The sequence below is a fragment of the Oncorhynchus mykiss genome, chromosome 3 (genome assembly GCF_057628025.1).
Source record: "Oncorhynchus mykiss isolate SJ-2025 chromosome 3, ASM5762802v1, whole genome shotgun sequence".
Classification (NCBI taxonomy): Eukaryota; Metazoa; Chordata; class Actinopteri; order Salmoniformes; family Salmonidae; genus Oncorhynchus; species Oncorhynchus mykiss.
In genome coordinates this window covers 35241910-35267732 of record NC_143024.1, presented here as the reverse complement: position 1 = coordinate 35267732, position 25823 = coordinate 35241910, and the positions used below count along the sequence as shown (strand labels likewise).

The following is a 25823-nucleotide window of genomic DNA, read 5'->3' as shown; positions in this document are numbered from 1 at the left end:
CTAATTAATTTAACCATGTAAGGTTACATTTCGCGGTGCAACTACTAATTATAAGTATTATACAGAATGTATTAGCCTATCGCATAAACAAGACAGTATCAGTATACAGTCGTATAGGCTGTATTTAACAACGACGTATTGAAATGATGGGACCTATTGGACCTATTGGTTTAAAGCAACTAAAAAGACCGACTTCCATTCCGAGTTTAGTTGCAACGGAAACCGTGTACGGTTTAAGAACCACACTGATGCACTCAGATGAAACGGTGACGGGACCTACCTGAATTTGTCCAATAGAAACTCTTGCAAAACGTTTACCGTTTGGCGTAGGCTAAATGGTTTCTGTTGCAAAACGTTTTGCAACAAAATTGGCGTAATGAATGAATGTAACATTTATTCTAGTGCATTACATGAGCCATTGGACGTACCCTTTAGCCTTCTGAGGGAAATGCCGTGACAATTCCCAAATGCTCTGTCTAAACGCAAATAGGCCTATACCTCGCACGAAGAGATACTGTTTTGGAAATATTTGGAATAACTTTCACATCAGTGAGATGGTATTTATGAAAAAACAAAAGGCTAAATGACTCCACACATTTTTAGGATTAGAGGTCCATGCAAGGCTGCCATATTTCCATGTTATAGCGCTTATTTAGGCCTACGGAAGACAGAGGCGGCCGTGAGAAGTGTGCAGGGGGGCATGAGACAAAGGAATATGCAGTATCGGTGAAAACAGTTGTGTGTTAACTGTGGGGGTACCCATGGTGCTGAGGTTCAGAAGTTTCCAGTGAGAGAAAGGCAGGCTGAAGTTGCTTGGATCAGAGTAGTACAGAAAGTTTGGTATGCCGAGACAGTGAAGAGAGTAGGAGAGGAAGATGGGTACAGGGCTAGAGATCCTAAGATGATCCATGTGAGCAGGCTGTGGCCAATAGAGAGTGAGGCGTAGCCATGGTTATCAACTGTACCTCAGGAATGGAACATAAATCACACAAAATAGATGTTGTGGTGGCAGCTGCAGACAGGTACTTGGGTGTATGAGATTTTACTGCAGTTGAGTTACAATGTGTGATGAATGATAGTGTCTCATCCTCCCAGGATGTCAGCCTGGTGTAGGATTCAGATGGAGCCAAGTAGTGGAAAAGTTGTGAGGTTTTTAATGGATGTAAGGTTAGTTGGTCCCTTTTCCCTGTCCCCTTCCCTTTTTGTGTCAAAGTGTAATTCACACACCAGAACAGTAGGTGGAAACACAGGGCTAGATAAGAGAAATAGATGAATAGGGAGTCCGTGACCGTCCTCACACTCCAATACAGTAGGTGGCGGTGTATGCACCTTTCAGTTTGTTGCGGTCCTCCAATACAAATTTGAAGAAGACAACTGACTGAAATTTGAAGATGATGACCTGTTCTAACTAATTTATTTATTTTTTTTACCTTTATTTAACTAATTAGCTATCGAAGCGTCTCCTAACAATTGTGTGTAATAGTGTTGTAACTGAAAAATACTGCCGCCTGCAACTGTGTTAAAACCGGTTAAAACATTGTATATTAAGTGTTTATTTAGAATTTGTGAAATTATTTTGATGTGAAAGTGGAAGGCTTTATGTTTCCAAAACCATATCGCAAGGTATAATTATTAACATTTCTAAATGTTAAAACAGAGCGTCGGGAGTAGTTCACATGGAGCCAGCTGTCTTCCATACACATCTGCTGAGAACCCAAGACAGGGACCAGCTGTAAGGAGAGAGGAAGAGGTGAAGCAAGAGGTTTTACTCCGCCCAAAATCTGTCCACAAAAAATTTCTGCACAAATCGTCAGAAACAATCTCAGGGAAGCTCATCCGCGTGCTCGTCATCCTCACCAGAGTATTGACCTGACTGCAGTTTGGAGTCGTAACCAACTTCAGTGTGCAAATGCTCACCTTCGATGGCCACTAGCATACTGGAGAAGTGTGTTCTTCGCGGAAGAATCTGGGTTTCAACTGTACCGAGCAGGTGGCGTGTATGGCGTTGTGTGGGCGAGCGGTTTGTTGTGAACAGTGCCCCATGGTGGAGGTTGGGTTATGGTATGAGCTGGCATAAACTTTGGACAACAAACACAATTGCAGTTTATCAATGGCAATTTGAATATACAGAGATATCTTGACGAGATCCTGAGGCCCATTGTCGTGCCATTTATCCGCCGCCATCACCTCATGTTTCAGCATGATAATGCACGGCCCCATGTCGCAATGATGTGTACACAATTTCTGGCAGTACATGACAGTACATTAGCCATGGGATATGACAGTACATTAGCCATGGGATATGACGGTACATTAGCCATGGGATATGACAGTACATTAGCCATGGGATATGACAGTACATTAGCCATGGGATATGACGGTACATTAGCCATGGGATATTACAGTACATTAGCCATGGGATATGACAGTACATTAGCCATGGGATATGACAGTACATTAGCCATGGGATATGACAGTACATTAGCCATGGGATATGACGGTACATTAGCCATGGGATATTACAGTACATTAGCCATGGGATATGACAGTACATTAGCCATGGGATATGACAGTACATTAGCCATGGGATATTACAGTACATTAGCCATGGGATATGACAGTACATTAGCCATGGGATATGACGGTACATTAGCCATGGGATATGACAGTACATTAGCCATGGGATATGACAGTACATTAGCCATGGGATATTACAGTACATTAGCCATGGGATATGACAGTACATTAGCCATGGGATATGACGGTACATTAGCCATGGGATATGACAGTACATTAGCCATGGGATATGACAGTACATTAGCCATGGGATATGACAGTACATTAGCCATGGGATATGACAGTACATTAGCAATGGGATATGACAGCAGCAGGTCAGATATGTATAGGCCTACTACAGTATGTTCCATACATTCACTCTCTCTCTCTCACCATTGTCCCTTGCTGGACACCCGAAATGGTTTGCCAGCATTTATCACCTCAAATGACATCACGTGGAAATAATCTCCCTCTGTATGCTTATGCGCTCATAATAGACTCTAACTACCAAATTCAAATCATATGCTAATGTCCACGTTGACGTACAACGCCTGTCCTTCTATCCCTTTTCAAGATTACATGCTCTTATGCTATGACTACGGTAGATTAGATAAACACTCAATAAAACAAACACTAATTTAAATGTATATTTGCAGAATACAAAACCAAGGGATCAATTAAGTGATAATGCCTGAGAAGCCGTAGTTTCTAGGATATCTTGGCAAAGGTGTTAGGCCTGATATGGTAACTGTCTATGTGGTCAGAATACAGACCTCTGTCATAAGTATTTGCATGTCATATACTTTGCGTATTACTTTGTAGGCTATACTTTACTTTAACCTTCCAAGATTAGACAGCTCCAGGACAAATACTGTAAGTCTGGTGGAAGTCATTCATCGAGGCTTGGCCATGTCAAGGCCACAAAAGCCGTCTCTGCGGAGTGCGTTTCCAAGGTGATCTCACTTAAGTAGATGTCAACTTGAGTGACCCAGAGAAAAGAGCACTCACCTTTCCCTTTTGTGTGGGAAACTAAAGCCACCATCTCTCATTACCGTGCAGAGAAGCAGAACCAACTGTTAGAATCTCTTACAGCCTGTGCAATCTTGAACTTAATTGTACCTTCAATTATCTTGTACAGTTCACACCTATTATTCCAGAATACTGAAAATACAGGTAGCAATGATAATGCACATGGGATTTAAAATGAGTAGAGTGATAACATGTTTTCTTCTTATGTTCTGTGCTCAGATGGCAATTTCTGTAAATAGCCAGCACATAATACATTTTGATTTAGTCTGGGTAGCCATTTTCTCATTTAACAATTGGAAAAACACAAAAGGAGACATACTAGAATAGGAACTGTGGTGGTTCATTTTTTTTTACTATCAAATGAGGAGAGACAAACTTATCACACAAGTCAGAGTTATACTTACACTAAATATTTAATCAGTTATTAATAAGGGAGCAGGTCAATACAACGCACACATATAAAGTGAATCAATTGAGTGCTCTACGATAATGATGGCTGGTCGACGATTCACGATCAAATGATTCGTTGAGAGCCCCGAGACAAAAGTACAAAGGTATTTTATAGCCAAGATACACCCCTTTCAACCTACATGACGAACAACAGAAATATAGAATGGGTCACAAGGTTAAGATCTGTATGAAAGATACCTATAATACATAGCAGACAGTATCTGCTGTGCAACAGTTTTCATTGTATAGAGACCAGTGTCTGTCCCTCCGACTCCGAACTGGAGCCATCTCTCCCTGGTACCATATAGAACAGAAACATTAACTCATGCTCTGGAATGGTCTTTAGGTTTTATCACCCAAAATACATTGTAAATCTCCTGTCAGTGTTATCTCCCAGAGGATCATCCTCAGTAGAACACACACACAATAGTTAAGAATATTATATTCTGTTGCATAGAACAAACACTTGATACAATAAAAGTATGTTATAAGTCTGATCTCTTCCTCAAGACACACACACACACACACACACACACACAAACTTAAAATGACTTCCAGAAAATGTAAAAGGGTGTCATCTATTGGTCAGTTGTATATATTGCCAGGTTTCACAAAGCAGCCCTTCACACTGATATTGTAAAACAGAATTACACTGCATTTTAACACATCCCTATTTCTAAATACCCACTCAACAGTCAAAACAACACTGTTTTATTAGAGTTATTGGCATAAATTAATTTGCATTAGGCAAGCAATGTTATGATAAGCAATTAACTAATTTGTTATTTACTTAATTAGTAAATACCATTCACATTAACAATAACATTCACATGTACATTAAGCATGTATAGAGTATAGAAAAGTAAAACATTTTTAGGAAACTATATTTCATTATTGTATTTATATTGTTTTCAATATTTGGACCATCACATTTTTCTCAATATTACTGGACATGAATACATTGCATAAGCTACATTTTTCATTCTAAACAACTGTCATTTAACATGCAGTCCCCACTGGTTCCGTTTTCGTATGAGATTTGTGGCTTGCGTGCCTTTTGACATGGCAGAGACGATTCTACATGGCATGTGTATGTACACGGGCACACAAAATGTAATTCGCTTTGGATAAAAGTGTCTGCTAAATGGCATACATTATGTGTTGCAGTAATTGTGGTCAGTGGCCGAGTGGTGTTGGGAGTGTAACCACGCTGCATGATACCTGTCACCACATCTCCCTGGCACCTCGCTTGTTATCTCAAGTGTGACACGGGAAATCCCATTTGAGCTGTTGAGTTTGTGGTCTTTCAACACCTGTCAGCAGGGCCCTCGGCCTGGGTCACTTCGGGAGCACATGGGTCAGAAAGCACCTCCTCTGCACCAAGGCGTACAGTGCCTACAGAAAGTCAACACCCCACTTGGGTTTCTTCACATTTGATTGTGTTACAATGTGGGATTAAAATGTATTTAATTGCATTATTTTGTCAACGATCTACACAAAATACTATGTGAAAGTGGAAATAAAATTGTATTTAAAAAAAAAAACATAATTGAAAAATAGAACATTCATATACCTTGATTAAATAAGTATTCACCCCCAAGTCAATACATGGTAGAAACACCTTTGGCAGCGATTACAGAGGTGAGTTTTCTTGGGTAAGTCTCGTAAGAGCTTTGTATACCTGTATTGTGCAATATTTCCCCATTATTCTTTTCAAAATTCTTCATGCTCTGGCAAGGTGTTGGGGATCATGGCTAGAAAGTCATTTTCAAGTCTAGATTTTCAAGCATATTTAAGTCAACTGGCTATTATTGTCCTGGCCACTCAGGAACATTCACTGTCTTCTTGGTAAACAACTCCAGTGTAGATTTAGTCTTGTGTTGTAGGTTATTGTCCTGCTTCAAGGTGAATTCCTCTCCCAGTGTCTGGTGTAAAGCAGATTAAAGCAGGTTGTCCACTACGATTTTGCCTGTGCTTAGCTGCATCCTGTTTCTTTTCATCCTGAACAATTCACCAGTCTTTGCCGATGTCAAGCATACCCATGCATACCATGATGCAGCCACCACCTTGCTTGCAAATATGGAGACAGTTACTCAGTGATTTGTTGTGTTGGACGCAATGGCCGCATGTTGACATCCCTAAACAGTTTCCTTCCTATCCTGCAGCTCAGTTCAGAAGGACGACTGTTTCTTTGATGTGTCTGGGTTGTTTGACACATCCTCCACAGCATACTTATTAACTTGACCATGCTTAAAGATATATTCAATGTCTGATTTGTTATTTTTATCATCTACCAATCACTGCCCTTCTCGTAGTTCAATCTGTGCTTGAAATTCAATACTTCAGAAATCCCATCAACCCCTATTATTTCACACAGAGGGAGTCCATGGGGTGGCAGGTAGCCTAGTGGTTAGAGTGTTGGACTGGTAACCAAAAGGTTGCAAGATCGAATCCCCGAGCTGACAAGGTAAAAATCTGTCGTTCTGCCCCTGAACAAGGCAGTTAACCCACTGTTCCTAGGCCATCATTGAAAATAAGAATTTGTTCTTAACTGACTTGCCTAGTTAAATAAAGGTTTAATAAATTATGTGATTTGTTAAGCCAATTTTTACTTCTGAATACTTGCGCTTATAAATTAATACTTATATTTTTATTATTTTTATTTTTATTTTTATTTTTACTATTATTTTTTTTCTCTCTTTGACATTATGGAGTATTTTGTGTCGATCAATGACACAAAAATGCAATCTATTTCAATCTCACTTTGTAACACAACAAAATGTAAAGAGTTCAAGGGGGAGTAAGCACTGTACATGTCAGAAGGGTGGGTGGCAGACGGATCATGTAATTCACTGTCATCATTATGAAACACTTGCTAATGCTACCAGCAGCTTAGCAAACACATTATCTGCCACAGCATGGCCAAGAAGTCACTCAAGCTCAGCACTTCAGAGAGAGATTGGTCTTGGGACACTATACACATTACAAGCTACATGCTTGGCTTATTTTGTCTGATGCCACGGCTACAGGGATTGGTCTTTGCCCATAAAACTCTGCACTTCTCACTGAAAGATTTTTGATCTCCTGAGGAACTACTTTGTGGAGCTCTGCTTCTCTGTCTAAATTTGGCATAGCTATTGCTGGTTTCCCATCCTCTAGAGGGAGCTCTATCACAGGCACAGCACCCACTGAGGATACACTGCTGCTCCTACCACTAAGAGCCTGCTCTTTAGTCACTGTGGGCTTGCCCAGGCAGCTCCTAAGTTGAGCCCAGAAGAAGGTCTGCTGCTTGGCTTGCTGGGGCCACTCTAGGTACGTTTTGGTGTACAGCATCTTCTTGAGCTTACAATACTTGCTGGGCAGAGATTCAGGGTCGATGGGCTCTTTCACCACCAGAATAACATCGCTGAAGGTCTTGCCGATGGCTCTTTGCTGGGCAAAGTAGAGCTCGTAGTTGCACCAATCGCTGTTCACAAAGTGGTGTGACAACACAAATATGACCTGGATTAGGAAACAAAAAATTCAGAGGATAGTGTGTATTCATTTAGGCAAATTCACAGTGCAGGAATCAGGATACAAACCTAAACAAAACATACATCTTACATTTTGGGTTGTTCAATTGACCTTTTATATTTAAAAGTCTAGTACTATTTACTTGTTAAAACACCTCTAACTTGTCTTGGTGGGTCCTCACCCTTACCTTTTCGCTGCTCTCAATATTTTCAATGATGTTGTCGATGATCCACTTTCCTGGCATGAAGTCTCTCTCATGGATACAGAGTCGGTAGGGCGGCTTGCTGTTCTCCAAGCAGGGCAACAACTGGTCCCTGACCCAGTCTGCATCTGGGTGGCTGTAGGAGATAAAGGCATGGTAAACATAGATCTGTGATTTTCCAGATGCTCCTTCCTGATGAGCCCTGTATTTGGCTCTGAGGATCTGATATGTGGCTTTGATGTACCAGGGAACATTGAATATGTAGCATATAAGCATCAACACTAAAACCACAGCAGCAGTAGTAGCCACACAGATGATGATGACCAGTCTGATATCGCAGGCCACGTGACCCGGGAAGAAATTTGCCACAGCGTTATTGAGCAGGGCCTCTGGATGGTAACACTTGTAGTTCTCTGGCCAGTCAGTGATGTTGACCTTCCCCTTGGAAATTGTGTCCTGGATGAAGGCATGGAGGTCGCAGGTGCAGTGGAATGGGTTGTTCCCCGCCGTCAGTCGAGACAGCTGGGGCATGTCCTGGAAGGAGCCCATGCTGATGAGCCCAAAGGAGTTCCCATCCAAAGCCAGTGACTGCAAGGAGTGACTTCTCCACCCAGAGGGGATGAACTTGATCTTGTTCCCATTGAGCAGGAGCTCCTTGAGGCTGATGGTTTGTTGGAAGTAGGCCATGTCCAGCTGGTCCAGGTCACAGTACGAGAGGTCCAGGAATTGTACTGTGGTGGGCAGACACTGGAGGACACCACTTTCGAATCGGTTGTGGTGAGCGATCACCTGGGTGATGTTCTGCATCCAGTTACAGTTGCGACTCTTCTCATCAGAGCCCAGCATGTTGTGGCTAACATCCAGGACCTTCAACTGTTTGAACTCCCTGGTCAGGGAGGCTAAGTCCTGAAGGCTGGTCAGTTGGTTGGTGCTGACATTGAAGGAACGAAGAGCCGGCATGGTGCCCCTGTAGTCGCATCTCTGGTTGAAGAGGATGTTGTCCTGCAGGCGGTTGTTTGAGATGTCCAAAACCTCCATGTCTTCCATATTAACCCAGGCATCGCAAGGCACAGAGTTGAAGTTGACATTCTGAATTGACAGCAGTCGGACTTTGTTGAACCATGTGAAGCGCCAGTCAAATCGCAAAATGTCTGGATTACTGATGTGCCTGAGGAGTAAGCAAGAAAAAAATGTAAGCATGAAAAAAACATGGTCAAGATGATGTGGTCAAGATGATAACATAATTGGTACTTTCCCAATACATAGATATGACAAAAGATTTCAATTGATGAAAAAAATACACTTGTGACTAGGAACCTGTATTTGTTTTTGCATCTTCTGGGTAGAAATGTCTGCATAGTGCTTTTGTAATTTAACAGAGTAGAATAAGATATGCTTACCACAAATGTAGTCTACTCAGTACAAGGTCTTTGATACTGGATCCCAAGCCATTATCCAGAAAGTTGGGCGAGCGAGCAAAGTCAATGTATTGAAGTGTCAGACGTTTAAGGGGGGTGACCTGTAGATTAAACAGGGCCATCCTCAGAAGGTTCTCATTGAATTTTCCACGGTGAAAGATGAGCGAATCTACTTTGATGTCTTGCAAGCCTCTGAAAATATCCTCATCTTCCATGTAATACATGAACTCAAAGAGGTTCCTGAATTGGATGAGACTGAAAGTCTTGTTGGCCAAGTCTCGTAGAATCAAAGGTAGGAAATTCGGCTTCTGATCTATGGCCATGTCAAAACCCATTCTACCTGTCTGAATTACCTTCAGACTACCCGGCTCATAGTAACTTATATTTGATGAAGTTTTAATGGCAAAGTCCTGCAACTGAATGTTCCTCAATGCCTGGAAGTCCCCTTTCCTTAGACCCTTGACCAAGGGGCCGCCCATGGACAGGGCCTTGAGGTGGGTCAATCTGGAGAAAACGTCAACTGACAATGTGGCCTCGGTGTAAAGGTTATTCGACATAAGGAGTTCCCTTAGATTGAAGAGGTCCTGCAAAGCGTTGGCAGGGATTTCCTCTAGGGAGTTGTTAAAGATGTTAAGATGCTCCAGGAGGGGGTTGTTGTGGAAGGCACGGTCCTCAATCACAGAGATGTTGTTGAACTGCAGCTCGAGGACACGAAGATGAGGTAGGCGAGAAAAGTAATTAACACGAATGGCATGAATTTCATTGTAGGAGAGATCTATCCTTTCAAGCGTGGAAGGGAGGTGCTTCCATGGAACATGATCCAGTTGCTGACCAAGGCAGTTTGCGGAGCGACCAGAGTTGTAGATTTGACAGGGGCCTCTCTCATCATTCGTAGCAGGGGTTGGTGAGGCAAGGGCCACAAGAAGTGGCAGACTAAACCACACAAAACCCAGTAGAATCATTGTGTGCATGCACATTTTCGATCTGTAAAGGAATGTAAAAATCTGTCAAGTTTAACATATTACAAGATTGACAAGATTGTTAACAAACATCTATTACATTCTCTAGGTCTTTATCATTGAAGTTTGACTATAGTCTCCTCTTTACGTCCTTCAATCCTCTATTGCAACTAGAGGAAATAGGGAGGAATAAAATGGATTTCACTCTGATGTTACCAGTATTTATGTCTGTGCCCAACATTACCCACACATTTCTGTTTCAAAGCCAAGAGAAGAGATTTGTGAAATATCGTCATGACACTCTTATCTATGGATACATGTTTACATCCATGTTTACCATCACTGTCATGATTATTACAGGTTGAATATTAACATGCTTGCACTGAAGAATGGTCCAACAGTGTGCATCTTTCAAGTTAGGCTTTAGTGTAGAAGTCAGCAAAGTATTGATAAAATAGTCAAAAAAGCAACCAGATCAAGAATACCAACAACCAATAATGTCCTACCTATAATGTATAGTTCTCGCTTTGTGGGCAATAAAATGAGAAAATGGCAACTGAACGTGAGATTTCTCAACACGGACCGTATGGTCAGTTCTGGCATTCACACCACCTGATCTATTGACTTAATTCCGACTACTGTTGTGGTGTTGGGAAGTGAAATGCTCAAATTTCCATAGCAAAACTAATAAAGGATATATGCCATTCTAAGTGGGCTGTTACCTGGATCCAGATTAAACCTATTTCTGGGCTAAAATGCATGCTCAATGGAGAACCTTTAAAGTATTCCTGTGACTAGTAAATGTAAAGATGCATCTTTTAAAAGCGTGTAACTGTACCTGTTAGTGGAGGTGATGCTGTTATCTGTTCAAGACCAGCCGATATGTTGATATGCCTTACACAAGGGACTGAACTGCTTCATCCCCCTTTACTGAAATTAAAATTCCTCTTGTAGACTAATTCTCATGGCTGAATGTTTCTACTAACCCTCATAAGACACAGTACTCTGCTCATGGCTGTTAGGTACAATCCCCCAAGTTCTCATAATCCTTTCCTTTATTTATACTACAAACCAAGGGTAACTCACTGTTTTGGCATTACCTTCACGTCGGCAATAAATGTTATTACCATGTAGAACAAACAGTTTTAATAAAATTGTATCCAGTGAGTGGCAAGAAAGGAGTAAACATTAATGTCATGAACAAATATGGACTGGCTGCAAATGTACTGCTTCCTTACATTTACACCTGACTTATCACCTACAGCACACTTTCTTCACCAATATTTGAGAAAATAACTGATTGTCATAGATGACATATTCTAACATCTCATCAAATATGTCAGTGAACCCTTTGATTGTTGTCCTATAGCCCAGTGGTTCCCAAACTGTGGGGCGCGGCCCCTAGGCTGAACTCAGTCCGGCTTTAAACTTACTCTTGAAAGTTGTAATAGTACACGATGCAATTGCAAAATTGGGTAGTGCATCACCAGTTCCTCTTTTAATGTTAGTCATTGCATACCTTAGAGAGCTATTTATAACTTGCCAGAAATGTCCAGATCAACTAGCACATGTCAGCTAATGTTTTTGTATTAAGGTTTTTTAGCAATATAAAAAAATGCCCATTGTAGTAATTTTTTGGTCACTCAAATATCAGATGGATACACATTAGACATGGCAGAATGTATAGAATTACAGAACATTTATTTTAAAACTGCAAAATGTTCTTTGCACACCATGACAAAATTAGTAGAATTGCAGGAAATAAGCCTTAAACTTGCAAAATTCTCTCCACCATCAAGAGAGCTGTGAACAGCTAGTGTAGTGCTTGAGGCGTGGAATGTTCCCCAATGTTGGAAGGGGGGCCCCGAGTGAAAAAGTTTGGTAACCCCTGCTATAGCCTACAGTAAGTTTGGTATTCTAGCAATGTTTTATGATATTTTGAGTACGTAATACCAAGGGATGAACATTTTTATGAAAACATTTTATTTTCAGAAGCCCTTGCTTTTCTCAATAAAGATTCTGGATTATAGATTTTTTTTAAATCTTTGGCATATCGTTTTTTCTGATACCAAAATGTCTAAGGTATTCAGAGCCTCCACTTTGTTTACTGTACTGTATACATTGGGTAGCATATACATAGGCAATGGCTATTTCCTGGAGACCAGCAATTAAGACTGACCCTTTCAAACTTCAGGTCAGAGTTCTGCTCTTGATATAGAGCTTAGTATTTAGATAATGAATTCCTTCTTTCTATTGGAAGGGTCAATTTATGATGTTTATAATTCATTGGACAGTCTGTTAGACTGCTGTCTTGATCTTGATCTCCTTATCTGATGTGCACCGCCTCCACTGACATTCATATCTGGCAGGGTTCCTTGACTCATAAATATTTACTTACTGTGTGGGGTTGTTGTAATTTAACATAGAGGCAGCATGCCCTTCCTTGTTGCTATGCTACGTAGCATCTGCATGTAAAAAAAAAAAAAAAAAACCTGCATAGCTTTATTGCACAATGATACCTACTGTACCCGTAGTTTAGAGAAGCTTATCGGTTATCTAGCCACCACTGATAGCTATTCCTACAAATGAAGAAAAGATAACAAACATTTCAATAATATTGATTCAGTAAAATGCCTCACATGCATATGACCCCATGACAAAACAATAACCCAGCATAATGACCACCATAAAGCATAGGCCAATCATGAAATGGTTCAATATTAGTATTTATCAATCTTATTGTTATTGTATCAGGAACCCAGGACAATATGGTCTTCCTCCATTAAAAACTGCTTAGATTAACATTAGACCTTGCAGAGGGATTCAATCATTATCAGCCAACTATAACTGAGTGATTGATTAATGTCCCACGGACAAATGTCAGACCGGATGGTAACTCGTAAATATGACACAATGAGTGGCTGATGAGAAGGATTTTTAACAGGAAAGTAGGAGCTTCCTTCTAAAGCCGGTCTATATTTACTTAGTGTTACTACTTACCACCAGGACAGAGCAGTCAACCCTGAGCTGTGTGCCTCTAACCTACATGTATAGAGTATTAACAGGCTACATGAACTCTGTTAGTTAGCCTGGTTAGCCATTAACTCACTGGTTGTGTGCTTCTGAATGTCTAATACTGGAATCAGACGACTTGCCAATCAAGATTGGTCACTCAAATAAGTAGTATATACTTTAGCTTCAGGGAAATTAATATCCGCAGCTAAGCAGTTTATTTAGACAAGCCAGGACAAATGTAAGGCTTAGTTTGGTGCCCAGAAAGCATGTCCAAACAACTTATAAAACCTATAAACTTATTTTGAACCTAGTACTCACCCACTTTTTATTTTTTTATTTTTTTTATTTAACCTTTATTTAACCAGGTAGGCAAGTTGAGAACAAGTTCTCATTTACAATTGCGACCTGGCCAAGATAAAGCAAAGGAGTTCGACACATACAACAACACAGAGTCACACATGGAGTAAAACAAACATACAGTCAATAATACAGTAGAAAAATAAGTCTATACACGATGTGAGCAAATGAGGTGAGATAAGGGAGGTAAAGGCAAAAAAGGCCATGGTGGCGAAGTAAATACAATATAGCAAGTAAAACAAATATTTTAAAAGACACATCCACATCCAGACACATTTGAGACACATCCACATCCAGACACATTTGAGACACATCCACATCCAGACACATTTGAGACACATCCACATCCAGACACATTTGAGACACATCCACATCCAGACACATTTGAGACACATCCACATCCAGACACATTTGAGACACATCCACATCCAGACACATTTGAGACACATCCACATCCAGACACATTTGAGACACATCCACATCCAGACACATTTGAGACACATCCACATCCAGACACATTTGAGACACATCCATATCCAGACACATTTGAGACACATCCAAATAAAACTGAGACAAAACAACTTCTGATAGACATAGCATCATATATTCAACTGATAATATTTTCTCAGTAAACATTTCCACATACTTGCTTTATTGCCAATTAGCTATATTGTCTTCAAAGAAACCCCCAAGTTCAACACCAAAAGATAAATAATATCTGTTACCGGTATCTGCTAAAGATAGCTTTCTATATCATATCTACTGTATATCATCTCAGGGATCTACAGTAAGTGGAATGAATGACAGTGGGACATACCGTCAATAGAATGACAGTGGAGACAATGCAGTGAATTGATGTCTGACTGGTTCCATTTTGTCAATGATTCCTTGAAGTTGACCCTCCTGTCTTGGCATAATGACATCCTCCTAGTGACATAGGCCTACTGAACCCTACGTATCGTCAAAGCGTCTTTGTATGGGAATTACACTGATAAGCATCAGTCCATCTCTGTAGTAATGCTATTGCTTTACTTTTCAGTAACAATGTTCAGGAGTGGCCATGCCTTGGCACAGAATCACAATGTAAGGCATTTCTCGTAATACAATTACTGTATGGGCACAATGAGTCTCAATGTTCAAAAGACTGCATGTGAAAACGAGTTTTCCACTTCTTATATATAACCAGGGTTGGGTATGTTACTTTCTAAATATAATCCGTTACAGTTACTAGTTACCTGTCCAAAATTGTAATCAGCAACGTAACTTTTGGATTACCCAAACTCAGTAATGTAATCTGATTACATTCGTTACTTTTAGATTACTTTCCCCTTAAGAGGCATAAAAGAAGGCAAAAATGTATGTTACCAATTGAACCACATATATTGCAGGATAAATCAAAGTTAAAGTCTACATAGCTGGCCATATATGGATTTTACTTTATGGGTTGGTTATGTAGACTTCTTCTAACCCATCGCTTTCTACTACATATAATACCATTAAATTATAGCTTTGCATTAAAACCAAAATCTATCAGAATTCCAGTCATTCCAATTAATGTTATAACCTTTGATCTTCAAGAATAGGACTTGGAAATATGGAAGTATAGATTAGCCGAGTAGTTTTACCTCAACATGACACCAAGACTAAGGACTTACTGGCCAGCCCTACTCTGTTGTTTATGATTGTGTTGTCATGTAGGACTGATTGGGCTCAGTGATTTGAGTTAAAAAAAATAAATGCTGCGCTCATGGAATGGCATGCTTTGAGGACTACTGAAAAGTGCTATTTACATGTGAAAAATGAATGCCTGCTGCATTTGCTATAGAACTATTGTTTACCTTTTTGTTGGTGACACTTTGATATCTTGATCATATACAGCTGTTTAAAGGGCAAATCCACAGATGAAACAATAACAAAATGGTTCACCCTGCCTGTTTTGGTAAAAAGCTGATGGATGGGCCTTGAGAAATGTAACCGCTCTCAGATTATGGATGCAAGGACTGACCATCCATGATATAAAAATAATTATTTTAATCATGTTATGTGGCTATACAGCGTTTGTTTACATTTACAATGTTTACAAACATTGGAGTAAAACAAGCATATATTTTGGGTTCTCATGGAGTTTGACAGTTGAACTAAGCTCATGAGGCATTTGTAAATTATATTATTCAAGAATCAATGGATATATATATATATTATAATGTATAAGTACAAAAATTGATGTAGCAACTACAGATTGCCCCTTTAAGTCTATCAAAAGTGTGAAAATTTGAGCATGTGTCCATTAGGCCTATGGATTTTTGTTTTTTTATCAACATGGATTAAATTGAGCAATAAAAGCCCCACTTTTATTCCATAGGTTTGGATCCGCACTATGGAGCTGTTGCAAGAGCGCATTTTTCACTGGCTGCCCACTGGTTTCAAAAACAATGATTGATAGGCAGCTTAAACTTCTTGAATTCAACCATTATTGGGTTCAAATACACATTTAGATTTGTAAACAGCCATCCACAACAACCACAATCCGTAAGGCACAATTTTCTAAATGAGAGAGCAGCAGTGTGATTCACATCAACGCGCTATGTAGATATCAATAATAAGTGATATCCGTGTCGCCGTAGACTACACACCACTGCACATCGTTACCTCCAAGCGTTGATTCAAAATGGATCATCTTTGAATGCCGACAGCAGTCGCACCATTGGAAGACATAGTTTGGAATGTAGCCTACAAAAGCCTATTCCTGCTCTTTTCCCGCGATCCATCTAATACATTTTTGTGTGTCATCATAGTGGTTGTCACGTTCTGACCTTTATTTTCCTTTGTTTTGTCTTTATTTAGTATGGTCAGGGCTGTGAGTTGGGGTGGACAGTCTATGTTTTGTGTTTCTATGTTTGGGGTTTCTGTTTCGACCTAGTATGGTTCTCAATCAGAGGCAGGTGTCGTTAGTTGTCTCGGATTGAGAATCATACTTAGGTAGCCTGGGTTTCACTGTTGGTTTGTGGGTGTTTGTTTCTGTGTCTGTCACCACACGGGACTGTTTTGGTTTGGTATTCGGTCATGTTCACATTTATTGTTTTGTTGTTCTTAGTGTTCAGTTTATGTTTTATAATAAATGATATGGACACTTTCCACGCTGCGTTTTGGTCCAATCCCTGCTACACCTCCTCAGACGAAGAGGAGGAAATCTGCAGTTACAGAAACACCCACCACAAAAGGACCAAGCGGTGTGGTAATGGGCAGCAGCAGCAGCAGCGATGTCAGGATTTCTGGACATGGGAGCGAGATCTGGACTGTGTCACTACTTGGGAGGAGATAGACAGGTGGGCGGTTGACCCAGGGAGAGTGCCGGAGCCCGCCTGGGATTCTCTGGAGCAGTGTGGGGAGGGATACCGGCGAATGGAGTCAGCACGGGGGTGCGATAGGAAGCCCGAGAGGCAGCCCCAAAGATTTCTTGGGGGCACACAGGGAGTGTGGCGAAGCCAGGTAGGAGACCTGCGCCAACTTCCTGTGCTTACTGGAGAGCGAGAGAGACCGGGCAGGCACCGTGTTATGCTGTGGAGCGCACGGTGTCCCCGGTGCGGGTGCATAGCCCGGTGCAGTACATTCCAGCTCCTCGTATCGGCCGGGCTAGAGTGTGCATCGAGCCAGGTGCCATGAAGCCGGCTCTATGCATTTGGTCTCCAGTGCGTCTCCTTGGGCCGGTGTACATGGCACCAGCCATACGCATGGTGTCCCCGGTTCGCCAGCACAGCCCGGGCTACGGGGAGCATTCAACCAGGTATGGTTGGGCATGCTCGGTGCTCAAGAGCTCCAGTGCGCCTGCACGGTCCGGTCTATCCAGTGCCACCTCCACGCACCAGCCCTCCAGTGGCAGCCCCCCGCACCAGGCTGTCTCTCCGTCTTCTGCCTACAGGGTCTCCCGTCTGTCCAGAGCTGCCAGAGTCTCCCGCCTGTCCAGAGCTGCCAGAGTCTCCCGCCTGTCCAGAGCTGCCAGAGTCTCCCGCCTGTCCAGAGCTGCCAGAGTCTCCCGCCTGTCCAGAGCTGCCAGAGTCTCCCGCCTGTCCAGAGCTGCCAGAGCCTCCCGCCTGTCCAGAGCTGCCAGAGCCTCCCGCCTGTCCAGAGCTGCCAGAGCCTCCCGTCTGTCCAGAGCTGCCAGAGTCTCCCGTCTGTCCAGAGCTGCCAGAGTCTCCCGTCTGTCCAGAGCTGCCAGAGTCTCCCGTCTGTCCAGAGCTGCCAGCCAGCCAGGAGCTGCCAGGATCTGCCAGAGCCGTCAGTCAGCCAGGCGATGCTGGAATCGCCCTTCACTCCGGAGCTGCCGGAGTCTCCCGCCTGTCCGGCGCTGCCGGAATCCCCCGTCCATTCGGGACCCATGTCTAGGGTTCCCAGTCCAAGGTCGGTAGTGAGCGTCGCCGCTTTAAAGAGGCTAACGGAGGCGGGCGAAGAGGCGCGCTAGAACTTTGGTGAAGTGGGGTCCACGTCCCACGCCAGAACCGCCACCGCGGACAAACGCCCACCCAGACCCAGTCCGCACCTTTTGGGGGGGGGGGGGGGGGGGTACTGTCACGTTCTGACCTTTTTTCCTTTGTTTTGTCTTTATTTAGTATGGTCAGGGTGTGAGTTGGGGTGGGCAGTCTATGTTTTGTGTTTCTATGTTTGGGTTTCTGTTTTGGCCTAGTATGGTTCTCAATCAGAGGCAGGTGTCGTTAGTTGTCTCTGATTGAGAATCATACTTAGGTAGCCTGGGTTTCACTGTTGGTTTGTGGGTGTTTGTTTCTGTGTTTGTCACCACACGGGACTGGTTTGGTTTTCGGTCGTGTTCACATTTATTGTTTTGTTCTTAGTGTTCAGTTTATGTTTTTATAATAAACGAAATGGACACTTACCACACTGCGTTTTGGTCCAATCCCTGCTACACCTCCTCTTCAGACGAAGAGGAGGAAATCTGCCGTTACAGTGGTCTCTGACTTGTGGTCAGACTCGCTCAGGTGGAACAAACTTAAATTTGCTCCATTTTTCAATGCTGATTTGAGTGTCATTTAGAAAACATAAGTGTCAAAGATTTTTTTCCCGCAAACATCCTTTCTGAATTTAAAAGTAATCCTCGATGTAATCATCTCATTTTTCAAAACTATCTGTAATCTGATTACAATATTTTTGCTGGTATATAACCTTGCTCAATTGATGTTGCCCTTAGCCTGAAGTTCATGCATACGAACATGTCATAATCAATGGCAACATGTGTAGAATTGCAGGACATTTTCTTTAACGGTCGACTTTGGACATGAAAAACGGTCAAACTCCTCCACCTCCAACATGTTCTAACAGAAATGGGGTGTGCCTTCGGTGGTTTATCAATGTGTCATTCTGGTCATGCGCGCAGCGACCAAAGTAGCTAGTTCGTTAGCTAGCCACTTGTAGCTACTCATGAACTCCTCCAGTATGTGTTGACGTCATTTCACAGGATTGGTTTTTGGACGGAATCTGTAAAGCACGTGTCAAACTCATTCCACAGAGGGCCGAGTGTCAGTGGGATTTTTCTATTCCTTTGTACTTGATTGATGAATTAAGGTCACACATGAAGGAACTCCCCTCACCTGATTGCCTAGATCTTTGGAAAAAAACAGCAGACACTAGGCCCTCCATGGAATGAGTTTGACAGCCCTGCTGTAAAGATCAGTGTTGTCGAATTGTCCCTAACCTGACTGACATTCCCCCTAATCATATCACTAACCACCTTATCCTATCACTACTTTGGCTTCCCCAACAGGTCAAATACACACCAGTTCCCACTTCTATAATCACCTCTCCTCCCTTTTTCGCTCTTCTGTTTCCCCATATAAGCAGCATGCTTCTCCCTGAGCACTAGCATAGTTTATGCTTGGTGATGCCATGGGGTGGCCCCCATTCGTTTCCTTGTGTGTGATATGACAAATTAAGTGCCTATTTATTATGTTGGCGATAAGTCAATATTATATGCAGCCATAACTTTGTCCCATGTTATTTATCTTTGTATATCAATGTCCTCAGTTTGATAATGCCCCTTTTAGGTTGTAGTCGTGACTGCCTCCTTAGTTGTAGTTATATTACCCAGTTCCCTGTAATAGTCACCTGGCACTACTTTGTCATGTCTACACCTTTTTATGTTTTGTTACAAAAGGGAAATATTAGTATCTCCCTTCCAGACCACTACATCTTCAACCTTGTCATTATCTTCAATTCCACTGAAATAATTAACCGGGCAACAGCCCTTTGAACAGTATTCCACCATCTCAGTGGTTTAACGGAGACACCACCATGATAGCCCTAACTCAAACCACCATCCCAGTGTTTTAATGGAGACACCACCATGATAGCCCTAACTCAAACCACCATCCCAGTGTTTTAATGGAGACACCACCATGATAGCCCTAACTCAAACCACCATCCCAGTGTTTTAATGGAGACACCACCATGATAGCCCAAACTCAAACCACCATCTCAGTGTTTTAATGGAGACACCACCATGATAGCCCTAACTCAAACCACCATCTCAGTGTTTTAATGGAGACACCACCATGATAGCCCTAACTCAAACCACCATCTCAGTGTTTTAATGGAGACACCACCATGATAGCCCTAACTCAAACCACCATGGTAGCCCTAACTCAAACCACCATCTCAGTGTTTTAATGGAGACACCACCATGATAGCCCTAACTCAAACCACCATGATAGCCCTAACTCAAACCACCATCTCAGTGTTTTAATGGAGACACCACCATGATAGCCCTAACTCAAACCACCATGGTAGCCCTAACTCAAACCACCATCTCAGTGTTTTAATGGAGACACCACCATGATAGCCCTAACTCAAACCACCATGATAGCCCTAACTCAAACCACCATCTCAGTGTTTTAACGGAGACACCACCATGATAGCCCTAACTCAAACCACCATCTCAGTGTTTTAACGGAGACACCACCATGATAGCCCTAACTCAAACCACCATCTCAGTGTTTTAATGGAGACACCACCATGATAGCCCTAACTCAAACCACCATGATAGCCCTAACTCAAACCACCATCCTAGTGTTTTAATGGAGACACCACCATGATAGCCCTAACTCAAACCACCATGATAGCCCTAACTCAAACCACCATCTCAGTGTTTTAATGGAGACACCACCATGATAGCCCTAACTCAAACCACCATGATAGCCCTAACTCAAACCACCATCCCAGTGTTTTAATGGAGACACCACCATGATAGCCCTAACTCAAACCACCATGATAGCCCTAACTCAAACCACCATCTCAGTGTTTTAATGGAGACACCACCATGATAGCCCTAACTCAAACCACCATCTCAGTGTTTTAATGGAGACACCATGATAGCCCTAACTCAAACCACCATCTCAGTGTTTTAATGGAGACACTACCATGATAGCCCTAACTCAAACCACCATCTCAGTGTTTTAACGGAGACACCACCATGATAGCCTTAACTCAAACCACCATCTCAGTGTTTTAATGGAGACACCATGATAGCCCTAACTCAAACCACCATCTCAGTGTTTTAATGGAGACACCATGATAGCCCTAACTCAAACCACCATCTCAGTGTTTTAATGGAGACACCATGATAGCCCTAACTCAAACCACCATGGTAGCCCTAACTCAAACCACCATCTCAGTGTTTTAATGGAGACACCACCATGATAGCCCTAACTCAAACCACCATGGTAGCCCTAACTCAAACCACCATGATAGCCCTAACTCAAACCACCATGATAGCCCTAACTCAAACCACCATGATAGCCCTAACTCAAACCACCATCTGTGTTTTAATGGAGACACCACCAAGATAGCCCTAACTCAAATCACCATCTCAGTGTTTTAATGGAGACACCACCATGATAGCCCTAACTCAAACCACCATCTCAGTGTTTTAACGGAGACACCACCATGATAGCCCTAACTCAAACCACCATCTCAGTGTTTTAACGGAGACACCACCATGATAGCCCTAACTCCAACCACCATCTCAGTGTTTTAACGGAGACACCACCATGATAGCCCTAACTCAAACCACCATCTCAGTGTTTTAACGGAGACACCACCATGATAGCCCTAACTCAAACCACCATCTCAGTGTTTTAATGGAGACACCACCATGATAGCCCTAACTCAAACCACCATCTCAGTGTTTTAATGGAGACACCACCATGATAGCCCTAACTCAAACCACCATCTCAGTGTTTTAATGGAGACACCACCATGATAGCCCTAACTCAAACCACCATCTCAGTGTTTTAATGGAGACACCACCATGATAGCCCTAACTCAAACCACCATCTCAGTGTTTTAACGGAGACACCACCACGATAGCCCTAACTCAAACCACCATCTCAGTGTTTTAATGGAGACACCACCATGATAGCCCTAACTCAAACCACCATCTCTCAGTGTTTTAATGGAGACACCACCATGATAGCCCTAACTCAAACCACCATGGTAGCCCTAACTCAAACCACCATCTCAGTGTTTTAATGGAGACACCACCATGATAGCCCTAACTCAAACCACCATCTCAGTGTTTTAATGGAGACACCACCATGATAGCCCTAACTCAAACCACCATCTCAGTGTTTTAATGGAGACACCACCATGATAGTCCTAACTCAAACCACCATCTCAGTGTTTTAATGGAGACACCACCATGATAGCCCTAACTCAAACCACCATCTCAGTGTTTTAATGGAGACACCATGATAGCCCTAACTCAAACCACCATCTCAGTGTTTTAATGGAGACACCACCATGATAGCCCTAACTCAAACCACCATCTCAGTGTTTTAATGGAGACACCACCATGATAGCCCTAACTCAAACCACCATCTCAGTGTTTTAATGGAGACACCACCATGATAGCCCTAACTCAAACCACCATCTCAGTGTTTTAATGGAGACACCACCATGATAGCCCTAACTCAAACCACCATGGTAGCCCTAACTCAAACCACCATCTCAGTGTTTTAATGGAGACACCACCATGATAGCCCTAACTCAAACCACCATCCCAGTGTTTTAATGGAGACACCACCATGATAGCCCTAACTCAAACCACCATGATAGCCCTAACTCAAACCATCTCAGTGTTTTAATGGAGACACCACCATGATCGCCCTAACTCAAACCACCATCTCAGTGTTTTAATGGAGACACCACCATGATAGTCCTAACTCAAACCACCATCTCAGTGTTTTAATGGAGACACCATGATAGCCCTAACTCAAACCACCATCCCAGTGTTCTAACGGAGACACCACCATGATAGCCCTAACTCAAACCACCATCTCAGTGTTTTAATGGAGACACCACCATGATAGCCCTAACTCAAACCACCATCTCAGTGTTTTAACGGAGACACCACCATGATAGCCCTAACTCAAACCACCATCTCAGTGTTTTAATGGAGACACCACCATGGTAGCCCTAACTCAAACCACCATCTCAGTGTTTTAATGGAGACACCACCATGATAGCCCTAACTCAAACCACCATCTCAGTGTTTTAATGGAGACACCACCATGATAGCCCTAACTCAAACCACCATCCCAGTGTTTTAACGGAGACACCACCATGATAGCCCTAACTCAAACCAACAGTTACAGCAAGATGCAGTCCTTTTACAACCCCAACTCTGATCAGTTTTTACATCGGTAAGAAATAGCACTAATGTAGCCATTTTAAGGGTGAAATGTATGATGGTGATGGTGCATTGATCAGTTATACAGTTCAAAGCTGCTGTTGTTGCCCAAAGGTGACCTTTTAAAATAACTGTCCAGTGTTTCCAGATTTCTACGAAATATTACTCATTAATTACAATGAATGAAATGGTTTTCCTTCTAAAAAAATGTTAATTAAGTATGTTAAAGCACATTTTCTGTGTAGGAATGGTGTGGGCGTATGGCGGTCATTAAAAATATGAATACGATTAGAACGGTGATTAGCCAGCTCATTCTCCTCAGGAGGGTGATATCATAGTAAGCATTATTTTTTGTTTGAGTTGCAAGTTTGTGTTGATTTTTATTTATACTTCGGCCACAAATACTATGCATAGAATGAGGCAACAACATTTGAGTATGAGTTAACAATATTCACTTTTAAAAGTGATTTTCACTGGACAGTTTAAAACTGCAACGTTTTCTCTCAGCCTCGTGGCAAAATGTGACAAATGGCATGAGATGAGCAATACAATGTGTAGAACTGCAGGAAATTAGCTTTAAAACTGCTCCCAGGTAATGACTTACCCCAACCTAGTCTGTCATGGTACTGTCCATTGTGTGTTTGCTTGGCATGCATACTGTAATGTTGTGAGTTTGACTTGAGCTATAGTTTTATTTTTATATAGATACATTTAACTTTTTTTTTATACAGCTTGGTCTCACTGACAGAATCTGTTTTTCAAGAGAACTGGTCGAAGGTCTTCAATATTATATAAGTTGTACCCTAACACATTAACATTAAAGCCATATGTGATGCAATGGCTCAATTGCACAGACTGCACAAAACCATGGCCCTCCTTCAGTTAGTACAATATTAATGGAGTCAAACGCACCCTCATCCACCTGGCAGATCACTGTGTTGCTGGACTTGAGGGAAATGTTTTAACAGAGTAAAGCTCATGATGGTGACTCCTATAATCACAGTGTGGTTCTATATTTATCTCATACAGCCTGTCTAGGCCTGCTTACTTTAAAAAAAACTAATTTGATTTCTCAGTCACTTGAAAAGTTCACATTTGCATATCTAGATTTTTAAAAAGTCTTTCCTTGATACTGTTTGGTATTTGTAAACTCATCCTGTAGCCTAATAATAGTTACTACAAGCATTTTTTTTTGTAATTTTACACTCAAATATTTAAATGAGTGTAAATGACGCCAGCCCCCTTCTCCCTACCCCGAATATCTTTATACTGTTAAAATGATCAACATTTTGTACAAAGTAGTCAGACAAACTCTCAGCACTCACCTGAAGAGGAAAGATTAGTGAACCAATTCAGCCCTTCAACACTTTAGCATATGTTGTCAGTGACTGATCACGCTTATGAGAAATGAAGGAAGAAGTCCAGCCCTTTAAGTCGTATTTCCTTCATTGCTCTGTTACGCGCTCAGGAATGTGGAATGTGGTGGATGAAGACATTCCCTTTTCTGCAGGGCAGTGCTTGACTTGGGCAGGAGCTGAGTACCGGTACCTCAAATGTTCTACTGCTTGAGCTCCTGCGCCTCTTATAGAATATTAGCTCCAAAGTATTGTAGCGCTCCTGCACCTAAATATAAAAGGTGCCTGCACCCAAAATGAGTACCGCCACCTACTTCTGTCCAAGTCAAGCGCTGCTGCCGGGGTTTGTAACCTTTAATGTCACACAATGTCTTTTGAGGTGACTGTGGGGAAAATAAGATGTGGGGCCATCTTGTGCAATAGTACATTGAAAGAGCTTTGTCTCTGTTGTTATTCCACCCTGGGTATTCTAACACATAAAGACAAAATGCTAGGTCAGAACCTTCAACATTTATAGTTAAAACCTCTCTGGCAATTAAATTGATTTAGTGAGTCGTGTCATTAGATATAATTGTATTGTGGTTGTCTTTGCACAGAGGAAAGCTAGAACCTAATAAAATGGATGATTAATATGCTGTATGTTTGTATGTAGCAGGGGTTTTGATTTTGCTTTGTGTGGCTATCTCTGGCAGTCGATCAGTAAGTCTGTCTGTTATTGAATAAGATTAGTTGTTTCTCTTCATTACAAATAGGAAACTAACTTCATGGCAAATGGGTAGAAACTTTAATAGAAAAGAGAGAGGGGGAAATAAATATGTTCTTCATTATGGTTGCCTCAGTTTGTTGGTGGTTGTTCAAAAGTGAATGACAACCCATGACAAATGCAAGCTGTCTTGTTAGATCTTGTTATTAATCATAAGTGATTCATCACCCTGTCACGCCAAGTTTCCTTTGGGGGAAAAATCAGGAAGTGATAGGCAGAAAATAAGCTGGCAGTGAGTTGGCAAAAATAAATAGTCCCTTTTGTGTTAAGCAACATCACTTCTCTGACAATGGAGTATGTCCTTGAATAGGCATTCACCAGTATAAATAGGGTTCACCTGTCTGTTTCATGGTTTAAGTGATGTTTTTATTTTATTTGACTCTTATGAAGATCACGTGTGCTGCATTGACACTGAACTGTCATATAATTCTACACCAGTAGATGGTGCAACATTTAACATAATTTACTCAATGTAGAATTCAACCATTTTGTGGTTCTCCAGCATGAATCTA

The 25823-nt window shown here is 41.9% G+C and overlaps 1 protein-coding gene across 2 annotated transcripts; it reads right to left on the bottom strand.

Annotated features, from left to right (window-relative positions):
• Nucleotides 1-3916: 3916 nt before the first annotated feature.
• On the bottom strand, nucleotides 3917-24793 carry LOC110514733 (toll-like receptor 2 type-2). Of its 2 annotated transcripts, XM_021593972.3 has the most exons (4): nucleotides 24519-24793; nucleotides 9151-10152; nucleotides 7736-8918; nucleotides 3917-7536 (listed from the first exon to the last, which is right to left on the bottom strand). In XM_021593972.3, exons 2-4 carry the CDS (start codon nucleotides 10143-10145, stop codon nucleotides 7018-7020), a joined length of 2697 nt encoding a protein of 898 aa, XP_021449647.3. In that variant the 5' UTR covers nucleotides 10146-10152; nucleotides 24519-24793; the 3' UTR covers nucleotides 3917-7017. The 2 variants fall into 2 exon arrangements, with proteins under 2 accessions (XP_021449647.3, XP_021449649.3); XM_021593974.3 differs by lacking the exon at nucleotides 24519-24793 and having other exon boundaries at nucleotides 9151-12613.
• Between the last annotated feature and the right edge of the window lie 1030 nt (nucleotides 24794-25823).

Excerpts from the sequence above, each read along its gene's own strand:
- LOC110514733 (XM_021593972.3), bottom strand. The coding sequence starts at position 10,145 with ATGTGCATGCACACAATGATTCTACTGGGTTTTGTGTGGTTTAGTCTG. Across the intron at positions 8,919-9,150 it reads CTGAGTAGACTACATTTGTG|GCACATCAGTAATCCAGACA; the intron begins GTAAGCATATCT and ends CTTACTCCTCAG. Across the intron at positions 7,537-7,735 it reads ATATTGAGAGCAGCGAAAAG|GTCATATTTGTGTTGTCACA; the intron begins GTAAGGGTGAGG and ends TTCCTAATCCAG.